General features: G+C 42.9%; 1 protein-coding gene across 23 annotated transcripts in view; it reads right to left on the reverse strand.

Annotated features, from left to right (window-relative positions):
* EPB41L3 (erythrocyte membrane protein band 4.1 like 3) overlaps positions 1–21,362 on the reverse strand; it is a 152,709-nt gene that overhangs the window by 32,011 nt on the left and 99,336 nt on the right. For all 23 annotated transcript variants that reach the window (XM_076329925.1, XM_076329914.1, XM_076329913.1 and 20 more), the window contains exons 4-8: positions 10,915–11,019; positions 8,578–8,620; positions 4,954–5,029; positions 3,117–3,335; positions 2,708–2,795 (exon numbers count right to left, since the gene is read on the reverse strand). In XM_076329925.1, coding sequence (XP_076186040.1) covers positions 2,708–2,795; positions 3,117–3,335; positions 4,954–5,029; positions 8,578–8,620; positions 10,915–11,019 — 531 coding nt within the window. The remainder of the gene's footprint in view (positions 1–2,707; positions 2,796–3,116; positions 3,336–4,953; positions 5,030–8,577; positions 8,621–10,914; positions 11,020–21,362) is intronic.

Below are 21,362 nucleotides of genomic sequence, written 5' to 3' on the forward strand. Positions count from 1 at the left end.
TTCGGTAATTATTTTAAAATAACGTAAAGTTACAAAAGTCTGACAACAGAAGCTATGAAGATGTCACCCTATGATAATCATGAAATGAATTCATCGTTTTCCTCTGGTTTTCCCGACAAGCCATCTTTTAGGCACACAGTGAAAATCTGATTACATTTTAAGATGAACACAAAGGCACGCGTGGTCAGTCATGATGAAAAGGCTACAGCACAGCTTGAAATACAAAAAAAATGTTTTAAAATCAGTGACACAACATACAGTTAGTGCCACAAAGTCACTCCAGTGTTAGAAAACACACCAATAAAGGATGTGTGTTCCAGCAATGATGGCATCACCCCTTAAAGGTAGATTTTTTTCTAAATAAAGCTCTCACATGGTATCATTGTGAGGTACTACAGAAGGAACAAAGTTAATTTTTTTCAGTGGACTTCAATTTCACAGTTTCCTAAGCAAAGAGCAATGTCTAAATACAGTGAATGCATTCTAAAAAAGAAAGTCTCATTGCCAGTAATTCCACTGCCTGGCGAATGCCTGAAATGCACGCATGCTCACATACGGCACGCAGCTGCAGGTGCAAGGGGCTCCTTCTTTTGATGTATTTTCTCAAAAACTTGTTGAGAAATGCCTTCTTCCCTCACCCCCACCTTTGCAGAAGACCTAAGTCGATTCACGGCTTCTTTTACTTGTCGGTGTCAGAAACTGCTTTTCAATGGGCTACTACTGGCGTAAAATGAAACCCAAGTAAGAGGAGAATTTGGCTTTTTTCAGGAGCGATGTGGTTGCACAGAACAGAAAACTGTTAGCCGTAATGGCCGAGGCACGAGACGCTGAGCTGCGAATCCCTGCAACTCTGCATACGAATGGGAGGTTTTATCAGAGCGGTGACAGCCGAGAGGACAAATCTGTCTATTTGAACACATTTTTTATCGTAGCCTTGCATTGGATAATTGAGAACTAGTTTTAACAGCAGCTGGCGAGTCCAGCATCTGTTGAATACCTAAGATACCAGGACAGCCTTAATGAATTGACATTTACATAGGGACATCTGCCATGGCATCACTTCAAAAAGACATCCACAGAGATACTTGTGCCCTAGCCTGATACCATCAGATCTCACTGGCAGACCTAATTAAAACTAAACATTACTTTTCATGCAGAGTCTACTTCTTCCACTTTCAGCTCAGTTTCCAAGATTACTGTTGGGTTTCTTAACCCACAGACAGACCCAATTCAGTTAGCACTGCAGCTTTTTAAATTAAGAACATCGCTTTAGAGAGGGATCGGCTTGTCTACCAGCTTCTCTTGCTCTGAGTCTTTCCATATGAAAAACAGAAGAGTAAAACTGGAGAATGATAGGGGTTTTTTGGGGGGAAAGGTTATCTCAGGATATCCCATGTTAAATTTCACCGCCTTTCTCCAATATTCTGAAAAAAATGCTTAGGCCTTAATGCCATGCTATGTTAAATTTTCAGCAATGAAGCCTGTAACATATTTAGAACATGAACTCACTTTGCTGCTGTTTTGCACATTTCTTTGTGTTGGACAAAGGATGTTGAAAAAAAGCTACTGAGTGACATCCGCCAATCCGTTTCTATGTCTGCTCCAAATGTGCCTCAAGATTTTGTGCCTATCTGCAAGACACAGGGAAAGCAGTGGCTTGCCTCCTGGTAGAGTGCTGCCCATTGAGCCATACCCATATTTTTCATTTTCAGTGAAGGCAAGTAGCAGAACACAAAAGATTGCCTTGAATTCTGTAACACACATGCACAGCTCCTACGAAATGCCCCAGGGACACGGTTGCATGCCCTTTCAAGATCCGAGCTGCAAATTTATCTTGGTTCTTGAAAGGATCTGCTGCAGCATAAAAACAGGCTTACAGTAACTTGACCTTTATAGAAAATGCAGCATTCTCCACAGCTCAGGATTCTTTGTTCAGCACTCATTTGCCAAGGATGCTTGCTAACCTCAGAGATGTTAAAATCCATTAGCCTTACTTTGAAGAGTGAAGAAAAAAATAGTAATTATTTATTTTTAAAAAAACCCACAAAAAACACAAAAAACAGACAACCAACACAAGGCTGGTAGGTGGCTCTCCCAAGCCACAATAAGAATGACCATGTTTTATTCATAACTGCCGATGATTAGAGAAAATACTTCATCATGGGAGAATGTTTCCAGCAGAATCACTGCCCTTCCAGTCAACTGCAACAACCACACTTCAGAAGAGAGACAAGCCGCTGTCTCCCCATTACTATCAGTTGGATTAGGTTTCCAGCACGGCTAAATAATTGCATGAAAGTTCTCTGCAGTGTTAGAAATTATCTGCTTATCTAGTTAAGATACCAGAGTTGGCCTTATTAAATTGGAAAATGTAGCTGAATGAAATGACAATTCATCACTCTCTGGACAGCTTCTAATATCCTTCCTCATTACTCTGTCCATTCAATATTTTCCCAAAGGATTTGGTTGTTTAATCAACATGAAAGGTTGATGTGCAACATCTTTGAATCTATAGACTAGGTTACGTTACAGTTTCAAGATATATTTAGGCTTATCCCAGGAGTCACCTTTCCTCATGTTGACACATGATGCATCCCACAAAATGGCTGTCTCAAAACAACAAGAAAGAATAAATCAGGGAGTCCACGCAGATTCAAGTACTATGCCACAACAGAAAGATGACTGGTGAAAGAACTATAGTCCATACCTTGGCATGATGGAGATCTACTCCATACATTGATAGTTTTTTGGCATTCTCCAGGAAATGCATCTCAGCCTCCGCAGGTGTCATTCCCCTGAGGAAAAGCAACCAATTCTAGCATCAATGTTAAGGAAACGAGAGTCTGAAATAAAATCCAGCACCTAGAAAACACTTTCAGCCTGTCAGAACTACAGCTGTACCCCTTAGATGGCTGGGTACCTACCAGAGCCAAAGCTCTGGTGCAGATCCTGTTATCTTTCATGCTGCATAGCTCTTCTCTAACCAAAGACACGGAAAGGAGTCTTGTCTGAAAAATATTCTTATTAGGTATACTGCAGCAGGTTTTAACAATTCCTGATGCACCAGGACAGTACCTGAAGGCAGGCAACAGCCCACACTGATGCCCTCCGCCTACCTGTGGCTCTTGTGCAGCTCGATCACTTTATCCTCCAGCTCTTTAGTGTGATTTGGCGCGAAGCGAAATTCGCTGACGTAGTCGCTACCGTACTCGTCAGGGTCGTAGTCGCCGAGCTCCGACTGCACGGTGTAAGAGCCCAGCAGGGCTAGGGTGACGAACGAGCAGGGCAGACGACCCGACACGATGTCATCTCTCAGCTGCAAGCAGAGGTAGTACCTGCAATGGAGCACCAAGACGGCTCAGAAAAGTGCTCCTCCACCGCTGCCCCCAACGGAGCACCGCCCAAGCACCGGCAAGAGGCCTCAGTTCCTCTACTAATTTGCAGACAACTCCCAAGCCCAAAGTTTTTCAGGCATTAACAAGGAAAATAATAATTCTGAAAAGAAAACCCTTGCCTAACTTATGGGTAGCAACGCCTAATTTATCTTTATAAAGCAGCATGGAGATCTCTTAATAAAATAGGTTATTACTTTGTTTAGTTACCTAGATGGAGAATTACCTATTAAACATACCAGGTTTCTATCATAAATCACTAAGGTATATAGCTACCTGATAATTCTTTTCTTTAAGGAGAAAAAATAATTAAAACCCCAAATACTGTTCATTAAAGGGTAGCTGAACTCCAAGCTGTTCAAAAAACGTAAGTTGTCACTCTAGCAAACTGTCCAGCTTTCTCAAAAATACATTTAAACAGTAAATGCTGTTAAAACCATGGTGATAAACAGTGCAAGGGATCACCAGATAGAAGAAAACAGAAAATAGTGAAGAGTGTTGGCTTGGTGGTGAAGGCACCGAGTTCCCAGGGGAGATTTGAGGGCGACAAGAGGGAAAAAGCAATCCTTTCTTTTGGAAGACCTCTGTTGAAGTGTGAACTCTTGGCACACTGTCTTTCTGTGCAGTGCCAAGCACAGGGGACCTCTGATCTAAGCCAAAGGCTTCATGCTACCTTAAAAGCAACAAGTAGTCCACAAAGCAAGGAGGGTTAAAAATCATAGAATCATAGATTAGTTTGGGTTGGAAGGGACCTCTAAAGGTCATCTAGTCCAACCCCCCTGCCATGGGCAGGGACATCTTCAACTAGATCAGGTTGCTCAGAGCCCCGTCCAACCTGACCTGGAATGTTTCCAGGGATGGGGCATCCACCACCTCTCTGGGCAACCTGTGCCAGTGTTTCACCACCCTCAGCGTAAAAAATTTCCACAGGTTGCAAAATGTTGTAACAGGCTAGGGAACAGTTTGCTGATGGCACAAAACTCGTCATGGCTCAGAAGTTTTCCTGCCTTATACCAAGGAAGAAACCAGGTGAGTTTTTTTTCCGGTTGTGGTTGCAATCTGAATACAAAACCAGAGAGCAGAGGTGCAGACTGCAGAGCTAAGTGACTTGGAAAGCAGGGAGCAGCCATTCATTACCACCATATTCCCTACACCATGCACATCAATTGCTTACCTCGTCAAATGACATACAAAATTTACACGCATACTTATTCTCATCCCACTTCTTTCCTTTCATAGTTATGATTTTACTTACAATAACAACTTGTTACCACTGGCAAAAATGGGCATTGGGCATCTTTGTGAAAATTAAGATCAACTCTCAGGAACATGTGTATTGGAAAAGCTGGGTTTTAGGGTTAAATTATACAAAAGTCTTCTTAGCTCAGAGGATAGACACTGTTCACAGTGTCTGTTCTGCCAGAGCATCGCTCATAAGCTCGTAAGAGAAAAGAAGCCAATGGGAATACAAAACATTCCTCTTCTTGGATAATTAGAGTGTAAGTGCTACTACGAACAGCTTTGAAGCCCCTTCTAGAAAGGTATTTAATGTTTTAAACACCTGGTAATATCTTCAGATAGCTGGGCAGGGTCTGGAGGGTAGAATTTCACATTAAATGCAAACTGCCAAGCACCACCTGGAAAAGAACACAGATTGACTGAAAGTACACTCTAAGTGCAAATGGAGATGCTCATGCTGTTCGATTACCAGCAGACTTAAAAATACCTCAGCCAGGCAATTCATAAGAACAGGATATCGTAACTTTTTCCCATACATCGTTCTTAAGATACTACTTTTTCCTCTCACAATTACAGTATTAGATCAGATTTTACAGCTCTTTTCTTATTTAGTAAGATTTCCACTGAAGCGAGGACCCTAAGGGAGCAGTAATTTATTACTAACACTAAAAAAACCCCTCAGTCTGAAAACAATGTTTACTGGAATTAACCATCTGAAAACACAGCCTATACAAGCTTTAAAAACCCAAAATACAACCAAAATACAAATGCGCTGGAAACACCGCAAGCGAGAGTACGAATGGGCTCTGGAGCGGGGTGATGTGCCGAGTTCTGGCTGCCCAAACCAGCTCACAGCATCCTCTCAGAGTGCTGCCTCAGCACATAGCTCCCGTCTCCAGCAGACATAAATTACTGTGCAGACAAAACTGCAAGGACAAACACAGAGAGCATGACTGAAGAACAGTACATAACAGTGGGGAATTCTTATTTAGTTATTTCAGTAAGTTTAGGTGACCCATGGGATGGATACTGGTTTGCATCACCGCAGTTTGTGAAATTTTGTTTGGACCGTTAGCTTTAAATGTTGTAAAGAAAGAATATCAAGACTAAAAAAAAGAAAGAGTTGAACGTAGTATGTAAATATAAAAGCTATTCTGAAAAAAGGGACAGGTTATACTAGCACATGTCTCGAATGCAAATAAAAAGCAGTAACAAAACCCCAAACCACAGTGTTCTTACAAGCAACACTTTTTTCAGTAACAAGACTTTTCACCGAGGCCTCTGTTGTGGGATATACCTCTTATATGTACTTCTACCACATATATTACAGTATTTCTGTAGTCAAGAAACCAAAGCCAAAGTAATGACACTTCTGTTTTCTGAAACGCATTGATGTCAAAGTACAAATCTAACTAGAAATAAATAGATCCCTCTTGAAAAGTCCGTAGTATTGGCCATGTAATGAGGAAGTGCTTGTAAACACTGAAAAACAGGACTCTTCCTTATAAACCTGACAGGGTAGGGCTTTCCCATGATCTTCAATTCAGGGGCACCTTGTGCCTAGGTACCTCCTGAAGAGTATGGGGTTTGAAGGTGTATCTGGTGCACTCTCCAGTAAGATAGCTTATACGCTGGACAGGTCTGGAAATACTGTATGGTGTCCTAATTGGGTGTTTGGGAGTATTTATTTAGAGATGACAAGGAAATTTCATCCCGTGCAAAGCCCATCCACTTTGGTCATCCACGCACCTGAGAAAACAGGCTCAATGTGCGAGAAGACTTTTGATATTTATCATCAGGACTTCAGCTCTTGGTGAGACTTTTGGGCTCCTTGTTTTTTGGAACTTTTCCACTCTCTTGGGCCATAAAAGCTGGTGGAAGGAAGATTTGGCTGGCAGCGAGGATGGGGCATGCTCCCACTGGGGAGTGGACCGACCCCAAGGCGGGAGCGGAGCCTGTGGGTGACACCTGACCCCACGACAGAGGGAAGGGGCCATGGCCTGAAAATCTATACCTCCGGTACACACAAAATAAATCAAACCTATGATATAGCCTATCATATCGCATGGACGGTTTAAGATACCAAAGTAAGAGGCCTTCACCCCTCACTTACAGGGGTTTAAATAAAACCTAACACTGTGCAAGTTAGCGGGTTTATAACTAACGGGGTGAGAACCAGGGGCAGCACACACGGCGACAGCCTCATTTCTCAACCACTGGGATGAAATCCCTGTGGTCTGCAGTGGAATCATGGATATCTGAGTATTGTACAATTCAACCAGCATTTAGCAGGGTGTTTATATATATGTGTTTCGGAAAGTGCCATGGGTAACAGCCCTACTTTTCCACTGTTGCCCTGTGCCAAACTTCTGGGGTGAATTGTACAGAGCAAGCAAATTATCGCTGTCATCTTCTGCAAATACAACTGTCCCCTGCGTCAAGTCCAGGATGAGACTTTTCTGCCCCGGTTAATCTCTCGCTGTCACAACCTTTCATTGTCTATCTCACGGCTTGGGCACATATTAAATGCATTTCAAATCGGTGTGGAGCTGCGCTGCTTTACTTGCATTGACCATCAGTGTAACCTGACTCATCAAAGCCTACAGCACCTTCCTCTCCAGATCCATCTTCTCAAGAGATTAAAAAAAGGCAGATTTTCATTACTTTTTATTGCAGATCACTTACTTTTAATGAAAATAATACTGGTGGAAAAGTGTGGTTGCTCCTAGTAAGTGGGGAAGTTTTCCAGCCAGTGTAAATTAACCCTTGGAGGAGGAAGTGATTCATTTGCCGGGCCTGACCCAACAAATGTGAACTACCAGATGTATTTGCTTGTAAAAGCACAAGTGCTAGAAGAGATCATGTACAAAACATGCAGAAAAAAAATACTGAGGCTTTCTTGCCCAAAGAAATCGCACACACAAACATTTCATCAATTTTAAAAAGTGAGGGGGAAAAAAAAAGGCAGGTCAAATTTTGAGCCTGGCAGCCCTGACAAGGTTTTCCTTCGAGAGGTTTTTGAATTTCTAATGTAGCAGACAGCTAAATTTAACAACTGAGCTTTTAAAAATATTCATGTGAAGCAGAAAATTGACTGGTTCTCTGTGAATTGAATGGTCATTTTAGGAGCAAAGTTCAAGCTTTTGAAATGCAGGAAGGAAAGATATTTTAGATAGAGTGCTATCTCTGCATCAGTGAAGTATTTCAGTATGGAGCACGAGCAGCGTTCCTGGATATGATATAAATATCAGTAATGCAAAGAAATAATTTATAGACGTGACCTAGTCCCTAAGGTTATGTTGCTTAATGTCAAACTTCAGGTTTTTGCATCTCTGCAAATGTCAAGTTGTTTTCAGCAATGCAAGTTCATGTGTTACGAGTCTCAGTAACCTCCTGCACTCATTATGGGGTAAAATACCTAAAAGATGCAGGTAATTCCTTTGCCAGAGACTCGGGACAGGATGCAAAAGAAGACTGTGAAATAGGCTTTGTTGCCCCAGGGGGGAGCACGCTCTCCTGAGGGAAGGCATCGAGAAGGGGGCCGTGGCCCCATCCCACCTGTCCCCTCACCCTGTGCGCAGCGGGGCCGGGGCAAGGGGCCGGGGTGAGGGGGCTGCCGAGCCCCTGGTGCTGGGGGCACCCCGGTGGGACGGGCCCTTCGTCCCAAGAGTGGCGAGCTACCCCAGTGGTTTAGGAACAAGCCCAGAGGATCAGAGGGGCTGGGCAGTGACAGGCATATGGTGCCCATGACATGTTGCTTGTGGGCCGGGGAGCCCCCTCCGCCTCTCGCATCCCCGCTCGGCGCCACAGGGGTCGAATGTCTTCACAAACACAGATAGCAGTTTGGAGGGAGACACTTTTTTGTGTAGATTTTGGGGTCCGGATACACCAGAATGAAAATTTTCCAGACCCCCTGAAATAAACACACAAATGGTAACAAACTTACTTCGGATCTGCTTCTTGATTTCCTTGGCAGGGTCCAACCAGTTCTGCAAAGAAAATGTTTCCTTTTTTCAATTTGAATTAGAAAACACAATAAACATTATTTTTAAAACAGCATTAAGAGTCAAAGCTAGAACACGTGAAGGTCTGCCACCCCTTTCTCCTTGGAGCAGCAGTAGGCAGGGATAACGCTAACTTTCAAGATGCGGCCCTGGGTAGAAGCAGGATTTTTATTAACCTTCCCAGACGTTGAGGGGCTGAATGGTTTGAAATAAATAAAAAAATTTAAGAAATTAGTAAAATAAATCCACAGAAACCTTTTTCCAGAGTATCTTCTGGGAAAATTAAATTTCTACAAGCTTGTTAAGAAGGTGGGTTTTTTTGTTTGTTTGATTTTTTGCTCTAATCCTGGAAGGGCTGAAAGGATAATCAAGCGTGGCACAGGGTACTACCCCATTTGCAACCCAGCGTGGGCACGAGAGGCTTCCCAGAGGCAGAGGGAGCACAGGGGGAAACCAGAGGCAGAACTGCAGCACCGGGGCTGCCCCCATCCACACTGTGCAGAGCCCGGTGACTATGCAAGACAAAACCCCTGCCAAGGAGGTGGGGAATTATCACAGCGATATGTTACTACTCCATGGATGCCAAGGAGCAGACAAAATTCCCCTGGAGGAGGTGCACAGCAGCTTGGGGTCTCTTGGTGCCACCGCTGCCTTGTCCTCTAACAGAATCAAATTAATATTTAAAATGCCTCACACAGCCCAGAACAAAAAGTTCGCTTCCCCTAGGAAAGTTCCACTTTCTCCAAAGGAAGATAAACAAATGTATCAGAGAAAAAAAAATACTAAAGAAATATCAAACAAGCAGAGCGCAACAATCTCCCCCCAACAAAAACAACCAATTTGCAGCTGTCCAAACCCTGTCTGTGGTGCAAAACATGAGCCTGAAGAGCTCCAGCTATTGCTGAGCACGAAAGCACACTATGCACCAAGAAATTAAAGATGCATCAGGATTTCTATTTTCAAAGGTGACATGTGATATGGGCACACATATTGTCTGGCTGGAAGTTATCTGGCAGAGGATAGAGGTGAATTGCTAAATACTTTTATATTAAAAAGATACACGTTATTGATCAATAAATGTGGTGGCAGGTAGTATTCTTTTGGCTGTTTAGCTCTGTAAAGTAACTGGCGATCTATAAATGTTTAGTACTTCTAAACCACCTGTTAATAATGAATACATTCTCCTCTTTCCAGTACAGGAAAGCACACCTATCTGGAAATGCACTTAAACATCTGTCTAACTTCTACCACAACTCAAAACTAAGCATATGCTAAAGTGTTATCTTGCGCTGGGCACAGACCAAGTGTCTGCTTAAGTGATTTTCTGAATCAGAAACAAAATCCTTACACTTAGAAGTCTGTAAAGAAAGGGGAAAAGAGAGAAAAAAGAATTGATTTCTTTTGTATCATATATAACTGAAACAAAGGGAAGCCTAGAAAATAGAACTGTTGTTCTCACAAGACATAAACAGCTGAAGAAGCAGTAACAGCTCCAGCTTCATCGGGGAAGACCTTTCAGGCCATGCAAAGCATGAAATACCTTCACCTGGTGAGCTCTGCTGGGCTATGGCACATATTGCTAAATAGTTTTGTTACTGGTTTCTTTCAAAATGTTTATCTTAAAATGTCAGAAACACACAGCATATTTTACATTATCCTTTGATACTCTTTCATCATAACATGTCCAAAACAATATATATATATCACCTGCACATTAGATCATCTTGGGCACTGTTAATACACAGCTTAATACTGAAGCTGAGATGCAGACAAGCAGAATGTGATTCACTATTGCTGCCAACTGCTTCTGAAGACTTATGTCTTTAGCCAAATCAACAATAACACTCAGATAAAGCAAGTCAAGACTTAAAGCCTTACTCTACCTTAGCAGTTAGCAGGAGCAGTCAATCAACTCCTGCCTATCTGTATCCCAACCATAGTATTATTAAGCCGGATTTTAGTATTGTATGTTTAGTAGTGTATCTATGAATGTAAATCTGACTTCCATCTATAGCAGTAATGACATAAATCATACTAGAAAGAGAACCAGCTATATGATTAACTTCTTTCGTGTCATAAATAGCCCATACAGAGGGAAGCCAGGGAAACACAGGGGATGCTCTCGAGAGGTACAGTTACAAAAACCAATAGCTCAAGCTATGTCTATGGAACTTTGCAAGGAAGGTAACAACTTCTGAACTGTTTGCAGCTGTCTGGGGGGTGTCTCGCGGAGCTCTGATGTCCACATGCCAAAGGCCAGCCACAGTTTTGTGGGTTACCTTTTGGTTTTCTGTGTCTCTGTATGTTAGCCCAAAGTAGTCTTTTTCCAAAAGGTTCAGATGCTCGCACACTTTGTCAAATAGCACTTGACCTCTGGAACGTTTCTGTGGGAAATGAACAGGAAAAAAAATCATGTTTGCAAAATAAACTAATATAAGCATTAGAGTAACACCTTTTCTGTTTAATTCTCAAATCAATAACCCCAAAATTATTTGTTTAAACTCATCCATCTTTCAAACCTATTGATCTGGAGCTTCATAAGACTGCTGAATGGGGCAGATCTGCTTTCCATAAAAGTTCATGTCGTCTTGTGGAGTTAAAAATAAGTCAATACATGTCATGTTTCAAGTTTCAATTAGAAGATCTCTTCTGTCTTTCAGAAATTGCAACTTCAGATGCACACTGAGGTCCTATCCCAGCAAACCAGAGAGTTCTTTGTCTGCAACAGTAGCAACAAACAACGGTACAAAATATTCCTGGTCATGGACTATCAGAGCTGTGACTCGGGGGCGATCCACTGGAGGAAAACCCAATCATGGAGATATTTCTTGCTTCGGTAACAATGCGGACTGATTCCAGGATCCTTTTTTGTCTAATCTACTGAAATCACTGAAAGAGCCTAGTATCTCACTGGGAAGGCAGCTGGGTAAGAAAGCAGCTTTTCAGTGTCCCACTAACCTTCTTTACTGCTCACACGTTAGATGAGAACATCTCTCACTGTCAACAGCCAGAGCCCTTAGCAGAAGCTTTGTAGCATCTCTCGTATTGGACGGTAAAAATCCAGGTCATCCTAGTTCTCGGTGTTATATGTGACACTGAGAAAAATTTTCCAAAAAACCAAACACAGAGAGAAACGTCCTCTTTATAAGCTACATGTGCCAACTTTGATATGCATTAATTATGATAAACAGTTAAAAATTATTTGGGCCACTGTTTCATCACTGCCTGCTTCCCTAAGTGCAACTCAGCTGAAGGAAAAAATCTCCCCACTCTGTATCAAACACACGCATACATAAATATTTTAGTTGATGTCAGCGCCGCAGTTTCTTTATCTGTAGCATACACAAGACTTGAAGCAGACTGGAAATACACTACTTGCTTCAAACGCGGCGCAGGAAGCTGACACAAAAGAGGAAAGAACGCCGCCTCCGAATTCACGCGCCTCTGCTGACAGAGCTGCGCCCGCACCGCACTGCCAGCCCAGCAGCCTTGGCTGGGGCATGGATATTTCACAATCCAAGCTGACACAGCTATGCCAACAAACCCGTGGAGCCCAACGCTGGCCTCAAACTATTTTAGAAGTGGTAAGCAAGCCAAGAGAAAAGGAAAAAAAAAGAATTGAGGGTTGCTGCCTAACACCCTGCAAAAACATTATGAGAGATGATGGAGGGAGTTATGCAGCGTAACCTCATTTATGTTAAATTTGGTATTTCTCTTGGGGTCTGATGGTATATTAGAAAGGAAGCAGGGAAATACTCTCTACATTTTTATTGATGGGGAAACTGAAGAGCGTGGCTGATGGAGTCTAGCAAGTGTTCTCCAGATGAGAAAAAAACAGGCACAGAAGCGTACTGCAAGCATATTGCTGTAACTTCATTTACGGTGTCTTCCAGTATCATTTGAGCACACAGCTCGAGGCCCTTGTTCTGCCTGTCACACGCTTTCCACCCTGTACTAGGAAGCATAAATATACCCCAGCTCCTTTATAATTTCAAACAAATGTTTAGCTAATTCTTCACACCCCAAAGTTGGAAGTAGATAATAAGCGGCTGGTGGATTTATACTTGATGCTCCATGGAGAGGATCAGGCGGATAAAAAAGATCTCACTACTGGTGTGCAGAGGAACCAACTCAGAGCCTTCAAGCCAAAACAGTCACATTTCTGCTTGTCCTGGTTTTGGCAGGGACAGAGTTAATTTTCTTCCTAGTAGCTGGTACAGTGCTGTGTTTGGATTTGGGATGAGAACAATGTTGATAACACACCGATGTTTTAGTTGTTGCTAGGTAGTGCTTACACTGGTCAAGGACTTTCCAGCTTCCCATGCTCTACCGACTGAGAAGGCTGGAGGTGCACAAGAAGCTGGGAGGGGGCACAGCCAGGACAGCTGACCCAAACTGGCCAAAGGGACATTCCATACCATGTGACGTCATGCTCAGTACATAAACTGGGGAAAGCTGGCCGGGGGGGCCGCTGCTCGGGGACTGGCTGGGCATCGGTCAGCGGGTGGTGAGCAATTGCATCGTGTATCACTTGCTTTGTATATTCTTCTTCTTATTATTATTGTTACTATTATACATTATTTTATTTCAATTATTAAACTGTTCTTATCTCAACCCACGAGTTTTCTCACTTTTACTCTTCCGATTCTCTCCCCCATCCCACCGGGGCGGGGGGAGTAAGCGAGCGGCTGTGTGGTGCTCAGTTGCTGGCTGAAGTTAAACCATGACACTGCTATAAGCAAGCAATGCTGTATTTTGCCAAATTTCTTGCTTTTCTACTTGATAACAAACCAAGTGTTATACTGAATGGAGAGAAATAAGCAGGTCAGCTCTAGAGGATACCTGCTTTGAGAAACACTATATCTGCACCACTTACATATATTTGAATTGTGACACTTCAACATCCTCTTAATTGTAAGAGCCACACGAAGCCAACACAGGAGTTGTTTTATGTGGCCGATCCATGCAGCTACACAGACGTCAGCTTTCAGAAATAGTAGCTAGCAGCTGGAAGGTACGTTGTTTTAATAGGGAATTACAGGAAACAGTTGTGTGGGGCTGCGCACACAACCGACCAAAAAAAACCCCAACATTCAGGATTTCTTGTTTGGCTACATGTTGTGGGCAAGTAAGAATAAGTATGGCAAGCCTGGACTAATGTGCATGACTCATTTTTTGTCCATGACAAAATGGATCCTCCTCCTCCTTCTGTAGGAAGATGCCCAAGTTGTACTCTGCCACTTTCCACAAAATTCCTGCTGCATCAGGATACAGGAAAGCGCTGCCGCTGCTGCGAGAGGACGTCAGAAATACCATGTATAACTGACAGCCCTTCCTGGTCGGGGTCCTCTCTTCACCAGACACCAGGTGTGAACTGGTGATGGTTGAGGGGAAGCCTTACCAGAACCACTTTCCTTCTCACTGTCCACAGAAACACCCATCAGTGTCCAGACAGATGAGCCTCACATTGCAGCCTCGCTGCTGCCACTTCCCAGAGCGCCTCTTCCCAGGTCAGAGCTGACCCGTGGGAGCAGGATTTAGAGGGCTCCTGTCATTTGGGGAGTGGGGGCTGCCTGGCAGTGTAGCCACCACTGATGCCCTCCAAATCCTCGTGTACCTGCGTACATGCAGCACTGCTGCTTCGTACCCACACAGGATTAGCATGCACACCCTCTTTTTAAAACAACATTGCACAAAAAGACAGTGAGGGGAGGCTACTACATTAATCCATGGGAAATTAAGAGGTTTAGTTAGGAATATATAATTAAAAACAGACCTCCCGTGCTCTTGTTAATTACTTTTATTTTACTGTGCGCCCAAATAAGCATGCTAGGCAAGGCATGGGTATCATTGCTTTTGCAGGAAGAGAATGGGAGGAGGAGGAGGAGAGAAAGGTCAAGTTACAAATTCATACATCTCAACCCATCTTAAACCTTTGCTTTCCACCATTCTGGGGTGGAAAGCATCTTTCATCATCTCAGGTGATGAAAGACTGACAGTCTGCTGCTTATTGTGGATCACAAGTTAATGCCAAAAATGCCAACCAATTCTCAGCAGTCCAAAAAATGTGGATTAAAAAAAAAAAATAATCAGACTTTATGCTAGAAAATACTGGCCTGGTAAAAGAAGAGTTTTTCTGAAAGGTAAATATGGCAAGAGTCTCCTCCAGAAATATTCCTAGCTATTTTTCAGGCATGAATAGGATGAAATGAAATATGCAGATGTGGAAAAAGAGACATTTTGCTTAAGCTTTGGGAAATCAAGACAACAGAAAGAATGCAAAACATAGACTGAATGGTATAAATGAGTACAAAAGTCCGGGAACAAAAACTTTATGCTTTTCACAGCCTCCTCCCTGCAGCTCTATAAAGGCCAGGGCTCTCGCTCAAAGCTGGAATGGGAATAAACAGCCTTCTGGTCAAGCTTCCAGTGAAAGGAGCCAGCAGCAGTGAACTTGGCAAGCTTGTGCCCGCCAGCAATTCCCACACGCAAGGGAGAGGAGAAGCGACCTTTCTCCTCACCAGCTTCTCCTCGGTTTTGGAACTGAGCTTCTCCCTCCTTGGGAGGCCGAAGGCCACAAAAGGCTCTCCCATCCCCTAACTGGCTTCTCCAGAAACAGTCCATGCTCATACCCCTTCATGTTGGCTTCTTCAGCTCGTATCCCTCCATCCCACCCCCATCCCCTTAACAAGACCACCAGACCGAGATAAGACATTGTACATCACTGAGAGTGAGGAGCTCAAAAATTAAGAACTTCCACCTTAGCTCTGCATGGGTAACAAGATTATTATAAAGTCAATTATTCTCATTGGTGAACATTTGGGTACAATGTCTGGTATTTCTTAATGCAGAAAAATAATGAGAAAGTTTTCCTTTATTATGATTAAGCCCATAAGCTGTAATGTACTTATGATAAACCAACATTATTAAAGTGAAAAAACGCAAGTCTTTGCTACAGATACGTTGTCACTTCAGTCACAAATTATGTATTTCACATTAATATAATCACAGAATCATAGATTGGCTGAGGCTGGTGGGCACCTCTGGAGATCGCCTAGTCCAACCCCTCTGCTCGTGCAGGGCCACCTAGGGAAGGCTGCTCACGATTGTGTCCACTCGGGTTTTGAATTATCTCCAAGGATGGAGACTCCACAGCCTGCCTGGGCAGCCTGTGCCAGCGTTTGGCCACCCTCATAGTAAAAATGTTTTTTTCTTCCATTTAAATGGAAGTTCCTGTATTTCACTTTGCACCCATTGCCTCTTGTCCTGGCACTGGGTACCGCTGAGAACAGTCTGGCTCTGTCTTCTTTAGTCCTCCCATCAGATATTGATACACATTTGCAAGATCCCTGAGCCACCTCTTCTCCAGGCTGAGCAGTCCCAGCTCTCTCAGCCTCTCCTCACAGGAGAGATGTTCCAGTCCCTTTCACCATCTTCGTGGCCCTTTGTTGGATTCTCTGCAGTATGTCCATGTCTCTCTCGTACTGGGGAGCCAGGAACGTGACCCAGCACTCCAGGAGCGTCACACCAGTGCTGAGTAGAGGGGAAGGATCACCTCCCTTGGCCTGCTGGCAACACTGCCTAATGTGGCCCAGGATGCCCCTGGCCTTCTTTGCTGCCAGGGCACATCGTTGACTCTTGTTCACCTTGTTGTCCATCAGGACCCTCAGGTAATAAAAAACCCTGTATTGCAGCAATCAAGCTACCAAAACCGTATGTTACTGTACTGTGATAAGCAACGAGAAAAATTATATGGGAAATGAGCAACCAGCAACGTAACAGAAAGATGTGACACCAACTTCCTTGTCACACAGGTACTAGTAAGACCCCAGGAACCCTCTTTGCTGTTTAGTGTGATATAAGGAAGATATCGGGAAGATTTCAAACGTTATATGCTGGACAGTGCTTCCCAGACTGGAAGCTAGTTGGGCCAGAGGAAAATTTATCAGGATCCAGAACTGCCACCTCCAAGGGGCAAATTTTGGTTCTGTGCAAGAGTGTAGGCTTGGCTGCCCCAAGCCAGGAGACACCATCTCTCAGAAACGTCTCCTTCAAGCTGGTGTGGCTCATGGTTCGGCAATCCTGTCCTGCCCCTGAAACACAACCATTTGCAACTGTCTGTGGGGCATTTTGGCACCTGCCTTTGTTGACGCAGCCTGAGCCTCTCTCCTGATGCACCCTCACCCTGAACAACACACCTTCACTTGCTGGGTAACCTCCAACCTACCAGACCGGCCATCTTTCCTAGCTTTATTCCAGCAGAGAGGCATCTGTGCTGAGGACCTGTCACCACTCGGGCTTCTTCCAGATCGAATCCAACCCTCTGTCAGACAAATTTCTCGCTGGAGGGGCAATGCTGCACTGGGACCAGTATCTCAGCAAGGCTGAGGAGCCTCTGTTCTTGGGCGGTTTCAAGGCATTGGCCAGGCAATACCACTGCTGGCCTGACCCAGCATCGGCCATCACCCTGCTCAAATCAGGGGCTGGCTCAGCTGACCTCCCCAGTCCCTTCCAACCAGCACGGCTGATACTGGGATCCCTGCGTACCTCCACAGATGCTAAGGAGTTAATCATCGTATACCTCATTAAAGCGTAGAGTGTTAGTCTACTCTCATACTCTATTTTTACTCACGAGCAGATTACCTTCCTCTCACTGACAGAGAACTAGGATGAGGAGCTGAAGAGCAGAAAACAGCCCTCTCAGCTTCCTAGAAATGAAAGCCATTGCAACCTCCAAAGTGTCGCATTTTAGAGTGGTTCTATTTTTGCATCCGATGCTGCAGTCTCATGTGGATGCAAAACAAGGAGCAAGGGCTGGGGGAAGAAGCTGTCTGCAGCATGCAGGTATGCCACTCCTGTTTGAAAGCAATTACAAGAGATCACATTCGCACCGAGTTTTACAGACAAGGGAAAACCTGAAGATAGAAAGAGTCCCACAGCCAAACAGCTATAAAGGGATTTATTTTTGCTGCCAATACCCATCACATCTCCACTGCATAGTAACTGCAAGGTCAGGGCACCCCAATGAACTGAAACTTTTCCTCACTTTCTGCTCAGTCAAGGAGCACAGCAAGACGAACAAGTATCACAGCTGTGGACCTGGATTTTAAATGGAAAGAGTATGCACGTATCTTTCTGTGTTTTGCAAATACATATGCAAACACGACATTGCCACACTTTCCTCAGAAAAGCTGTCAAGCTGCAAGTGAACAACGCCACACTAGCACCAGCCTGGTGTTAAACTCTGTATAATTACTGTAATAACTCTAGTTGGGCACGATTGCTGGAAGAAGGACAAACAGATTAGTATCATGAAATCCCGGTAGGAATAATTGGACTTTAACTGATGCTGAGGTTATCTGGTTCACATTCCTAATTAGCATTTGCACTTTCCAATGGATCTTAACAATGCACTGTATAAATGTGTGGGCTGGCTCTAGCCTTGCATGCGGTAATGTATTTTGGCATGTGGCTGTACTAACCTCTTCCTTTTCCCCTGGTCCTTCTGGTGGGGAAGTATTAGCTAATTTTTTCATTTGCAATGTGCATGGTGAAAAAGATTCCAATTGTGTCCAGATCACTGATTTTATTTCATTTTACTGTTTCAATTTAAATTGCATTTTGCAAGCTTGGTCAACACTTTGGTTTCTACACTGCATGGGCCACATGTTGGCCTCCTCTGTGCAAACGCAAGGAAAACACACAGAAAAGTTAAAACATACATGGCAACAAATAACTAGCATACACACGGGGAAGTTTCTCCCTTCCCATGTTGCAGCTTCTGCAATTATTCTTACAACACAAACAAGTGTAAATGATTAGGTGGTTGTCAGGAATACTTTGTAACTGCCGCAGTGAGCACTCTTTTCCCACGAATTCCCCCAGCTGAGTCTCCAAGCCACTGAAATTCCAGCCTCCTGACAACACGTTTCTCATTCTTTCCTCATGAATTACCCAGTTTACACAAAAATATGCCCAATCCCGGAAAAAAACATTACTTGCACAAATAGTTATTACTTGCAAGTTCAAGCGTATGCAAGCCTCCAAGATCACTTTTGTACTGAGAACCCCATTTCTGGGGAGCGATTTGACCATCACAAATATGACATAATTTAATATGCATAGGCAAATATGTGCATAATTTAATGCACGTAATATGCGCATACACAAACATATACAAATTTATTAGTAAGTGAACATTCAGTGTGGTTCCAAATGCAGAGGAGCTGGTGACCACATCACAGTGCTCCTCCATCTACAGAGAGTCAATCAGAGGTCCTAAAATCACGCAGTCATTCTGGTAAGCGGCACATTTTTATCTGCAAATGCAATTAAAATCTACATATTATGACATTGCCCATATTTTTTCTGAAAGAGTTTGAGCTGGTCAAGATACGAAGGGCTGAACTGAACAATTCTAGAAGCTAATCATTGCACTTTAGGCCAGAAAATTTCCAAATAGGGAGAATGTGTTTTTTGAACAAATCTTGATTAGAAGATGAAAAAAATAGCAGAAGGTTTATTTTTCCCAAGGAAGATAAATGGAAGAAGTCATTCCAAAGAAGTTTAACTTCATTTCACTTCTACACATTTGGATTTTGCATTTTCAGAGGATTTGCTTTTGTGTTGTTTACACTTCTCCACAGTTTCTCTCCACGGGGAAAAGAAGATGAAGGAGAAAGGTAACAGAGGAGAAAAGAAACCCCTAATTTCTTCAAATCTATCGTTTCGCAACTGAAGTCCCCAGCAGGAAGCTAAGTGGGGAGCATCCAGGAAGAAGAATGGGATGGAGAATATTTCCTGGAGCATCAACTGGCAGAAAATCAGCAAGTTTTCCTCTGGTTTACTGAAGTACATCTTAGAGACGACATGTATAACTTGCAGGATGAGAGCTTTTAAAAGCCCAACATGACTTAACCACTGGAATTTAGGCCCCTACATCCCTTGCTGTGCTTGCCGAAAATGGCACTGACAGTTCCAGAAAAATCAACATTTAGTTTATCTGGAAGTTCAGTGCGTTGAGAGTGATGTTTTAGGCATTATACAAAACATTTTAAAGGAAGTCACTTCTGCTACTGAACAAAAACTTTGCTGAAGTTACCAGTACAACCTTGTACACCAAAGACAGCAGTAAGATATACGAAGTGACAAAGCAAACAACAAATACCCTACTCCCCTCTCCCACACAGACAAACAGAGAAAAGCTTAAAGATAAAAAAAAATGAACTCATCCAGCCTTTTTACTCCAACTATTTTATGTTTCTTAGGGAAAAATCTTGGTTTTGGCATATGTAGAGTATTATAAATGAACATTTATGAGGACACATGTATCCCTTGGATGGACATAATACTCTCAACCAGTTTGTATGCAGTTTGCCAGCATGTGTAGGAGATACTGAACAAGACCTTTCTGCCAGCCTTTCAGGTGGCAAAGAAAATAAAGGCAATGAAATAAAAGGTTCAAAGCAAAACACATTCATTTTTTGGTTGTCAAAAGGAAATACCATTTAATCTTTTATGTACTTAATTATAGCTACTAATGAAACTTCACTAGTAAACTGCATTTGGAAAAGTCCCAGGTCACAGTTCCAAATACAATCTACTGAAGAAACAATTTAGCCAAATGTGGGAAGAACTAAGAGCTAGGCAATTTCAGAAAGATGTAGTTGAATAAAAGCTGTGTTAAAAAGACTTCTTTTTCCCCCCAATGTGAATATACTTCATATAAAGAAATGCTTTTCCTGAAAGCTGCACGCCAATACAAGCTCTCCAAATGTTCTATTTCTTTATTGACATTTTTATGTGTGAACCTGCATATTCATCCCAGTAGGTGACCAACATATTCTAATACTCTGAAATAAAAACTGCAATATTATTTTGCCTATCTGCTTGTTAATTTAGAACTCTGTTCCATACTTCTCTGCATGGATAAATGAACACCACGTAAGAAAACTTACAGTAGCCTAGAAGGTATTTTGACATATAGTGACGACTGATCATTTTCTTTTTTCCCCCATCATGGTAGTACTATAATTTATCAGCTTATTGATATTTATTGTAATATAGCACATTGAAATGTATTACCATTCCTGAAAATAACCTTTTCTGACACCTATCTCCTAAGTATTTAATACAAGCATTTAGATAAATACGTAACACTATCTATGCTATAGTTACATACCTGCACCAAGTGTCAAAGACATTGTATAACATGATATAGTTTTTATCGGGGCAACCTTCTTTAATGCCGTTTGAGCTTGCAATCCTAAAAAGCCAGCACTAATCTAAAAAAACCCAGGGGACTGCTAAATCCCAGTAAGAAGATTGGTGACCTAGTCGCGATTCTGGCATCAAACCAAATTAGGGTTTTTGCCTTCTACATCAGCAGCAGAGATCACACCAGCACTGGCGTCATAGGAGCTCTAAGTGTACCGAGGTACGCGCTACATAGTTTTCATGCTTAGGAATAAAGCAGGCACTTCGTTCATGGCAATGCAAAACAGCAAAAGGGGGCACCTGAGAAATAATAAATACTCTGGAGCATGTCTTTATACGTGGAAGCGTAACAGCCATGGTGGCATGGTGGCATATGCACAACAGCTACAGAAATACCTGTCAAACATGATGTTTTGGGCATCCCAAGTGCGTCAACAGAATTCATACTGTAAAAATTGAGATCTGGTAACAGCTTACAAGCACTACTCTCCAACAGAAGAAAAAAACAGCG

This window comes from Aptenodytes patagonicus, chromosome 2, assembly GCF_965638725.1.
Source record: "Aptenodytes patagonicus chromosome 2, bAptPat1.pri.cur, whole genome shotgun sequence".
NCBI lineage: Eukaryota > Metazoa > Chordata > Aves > Sphenisciformes > Spheniscidae > Aptenodytes > Aptenodytes patagonicus.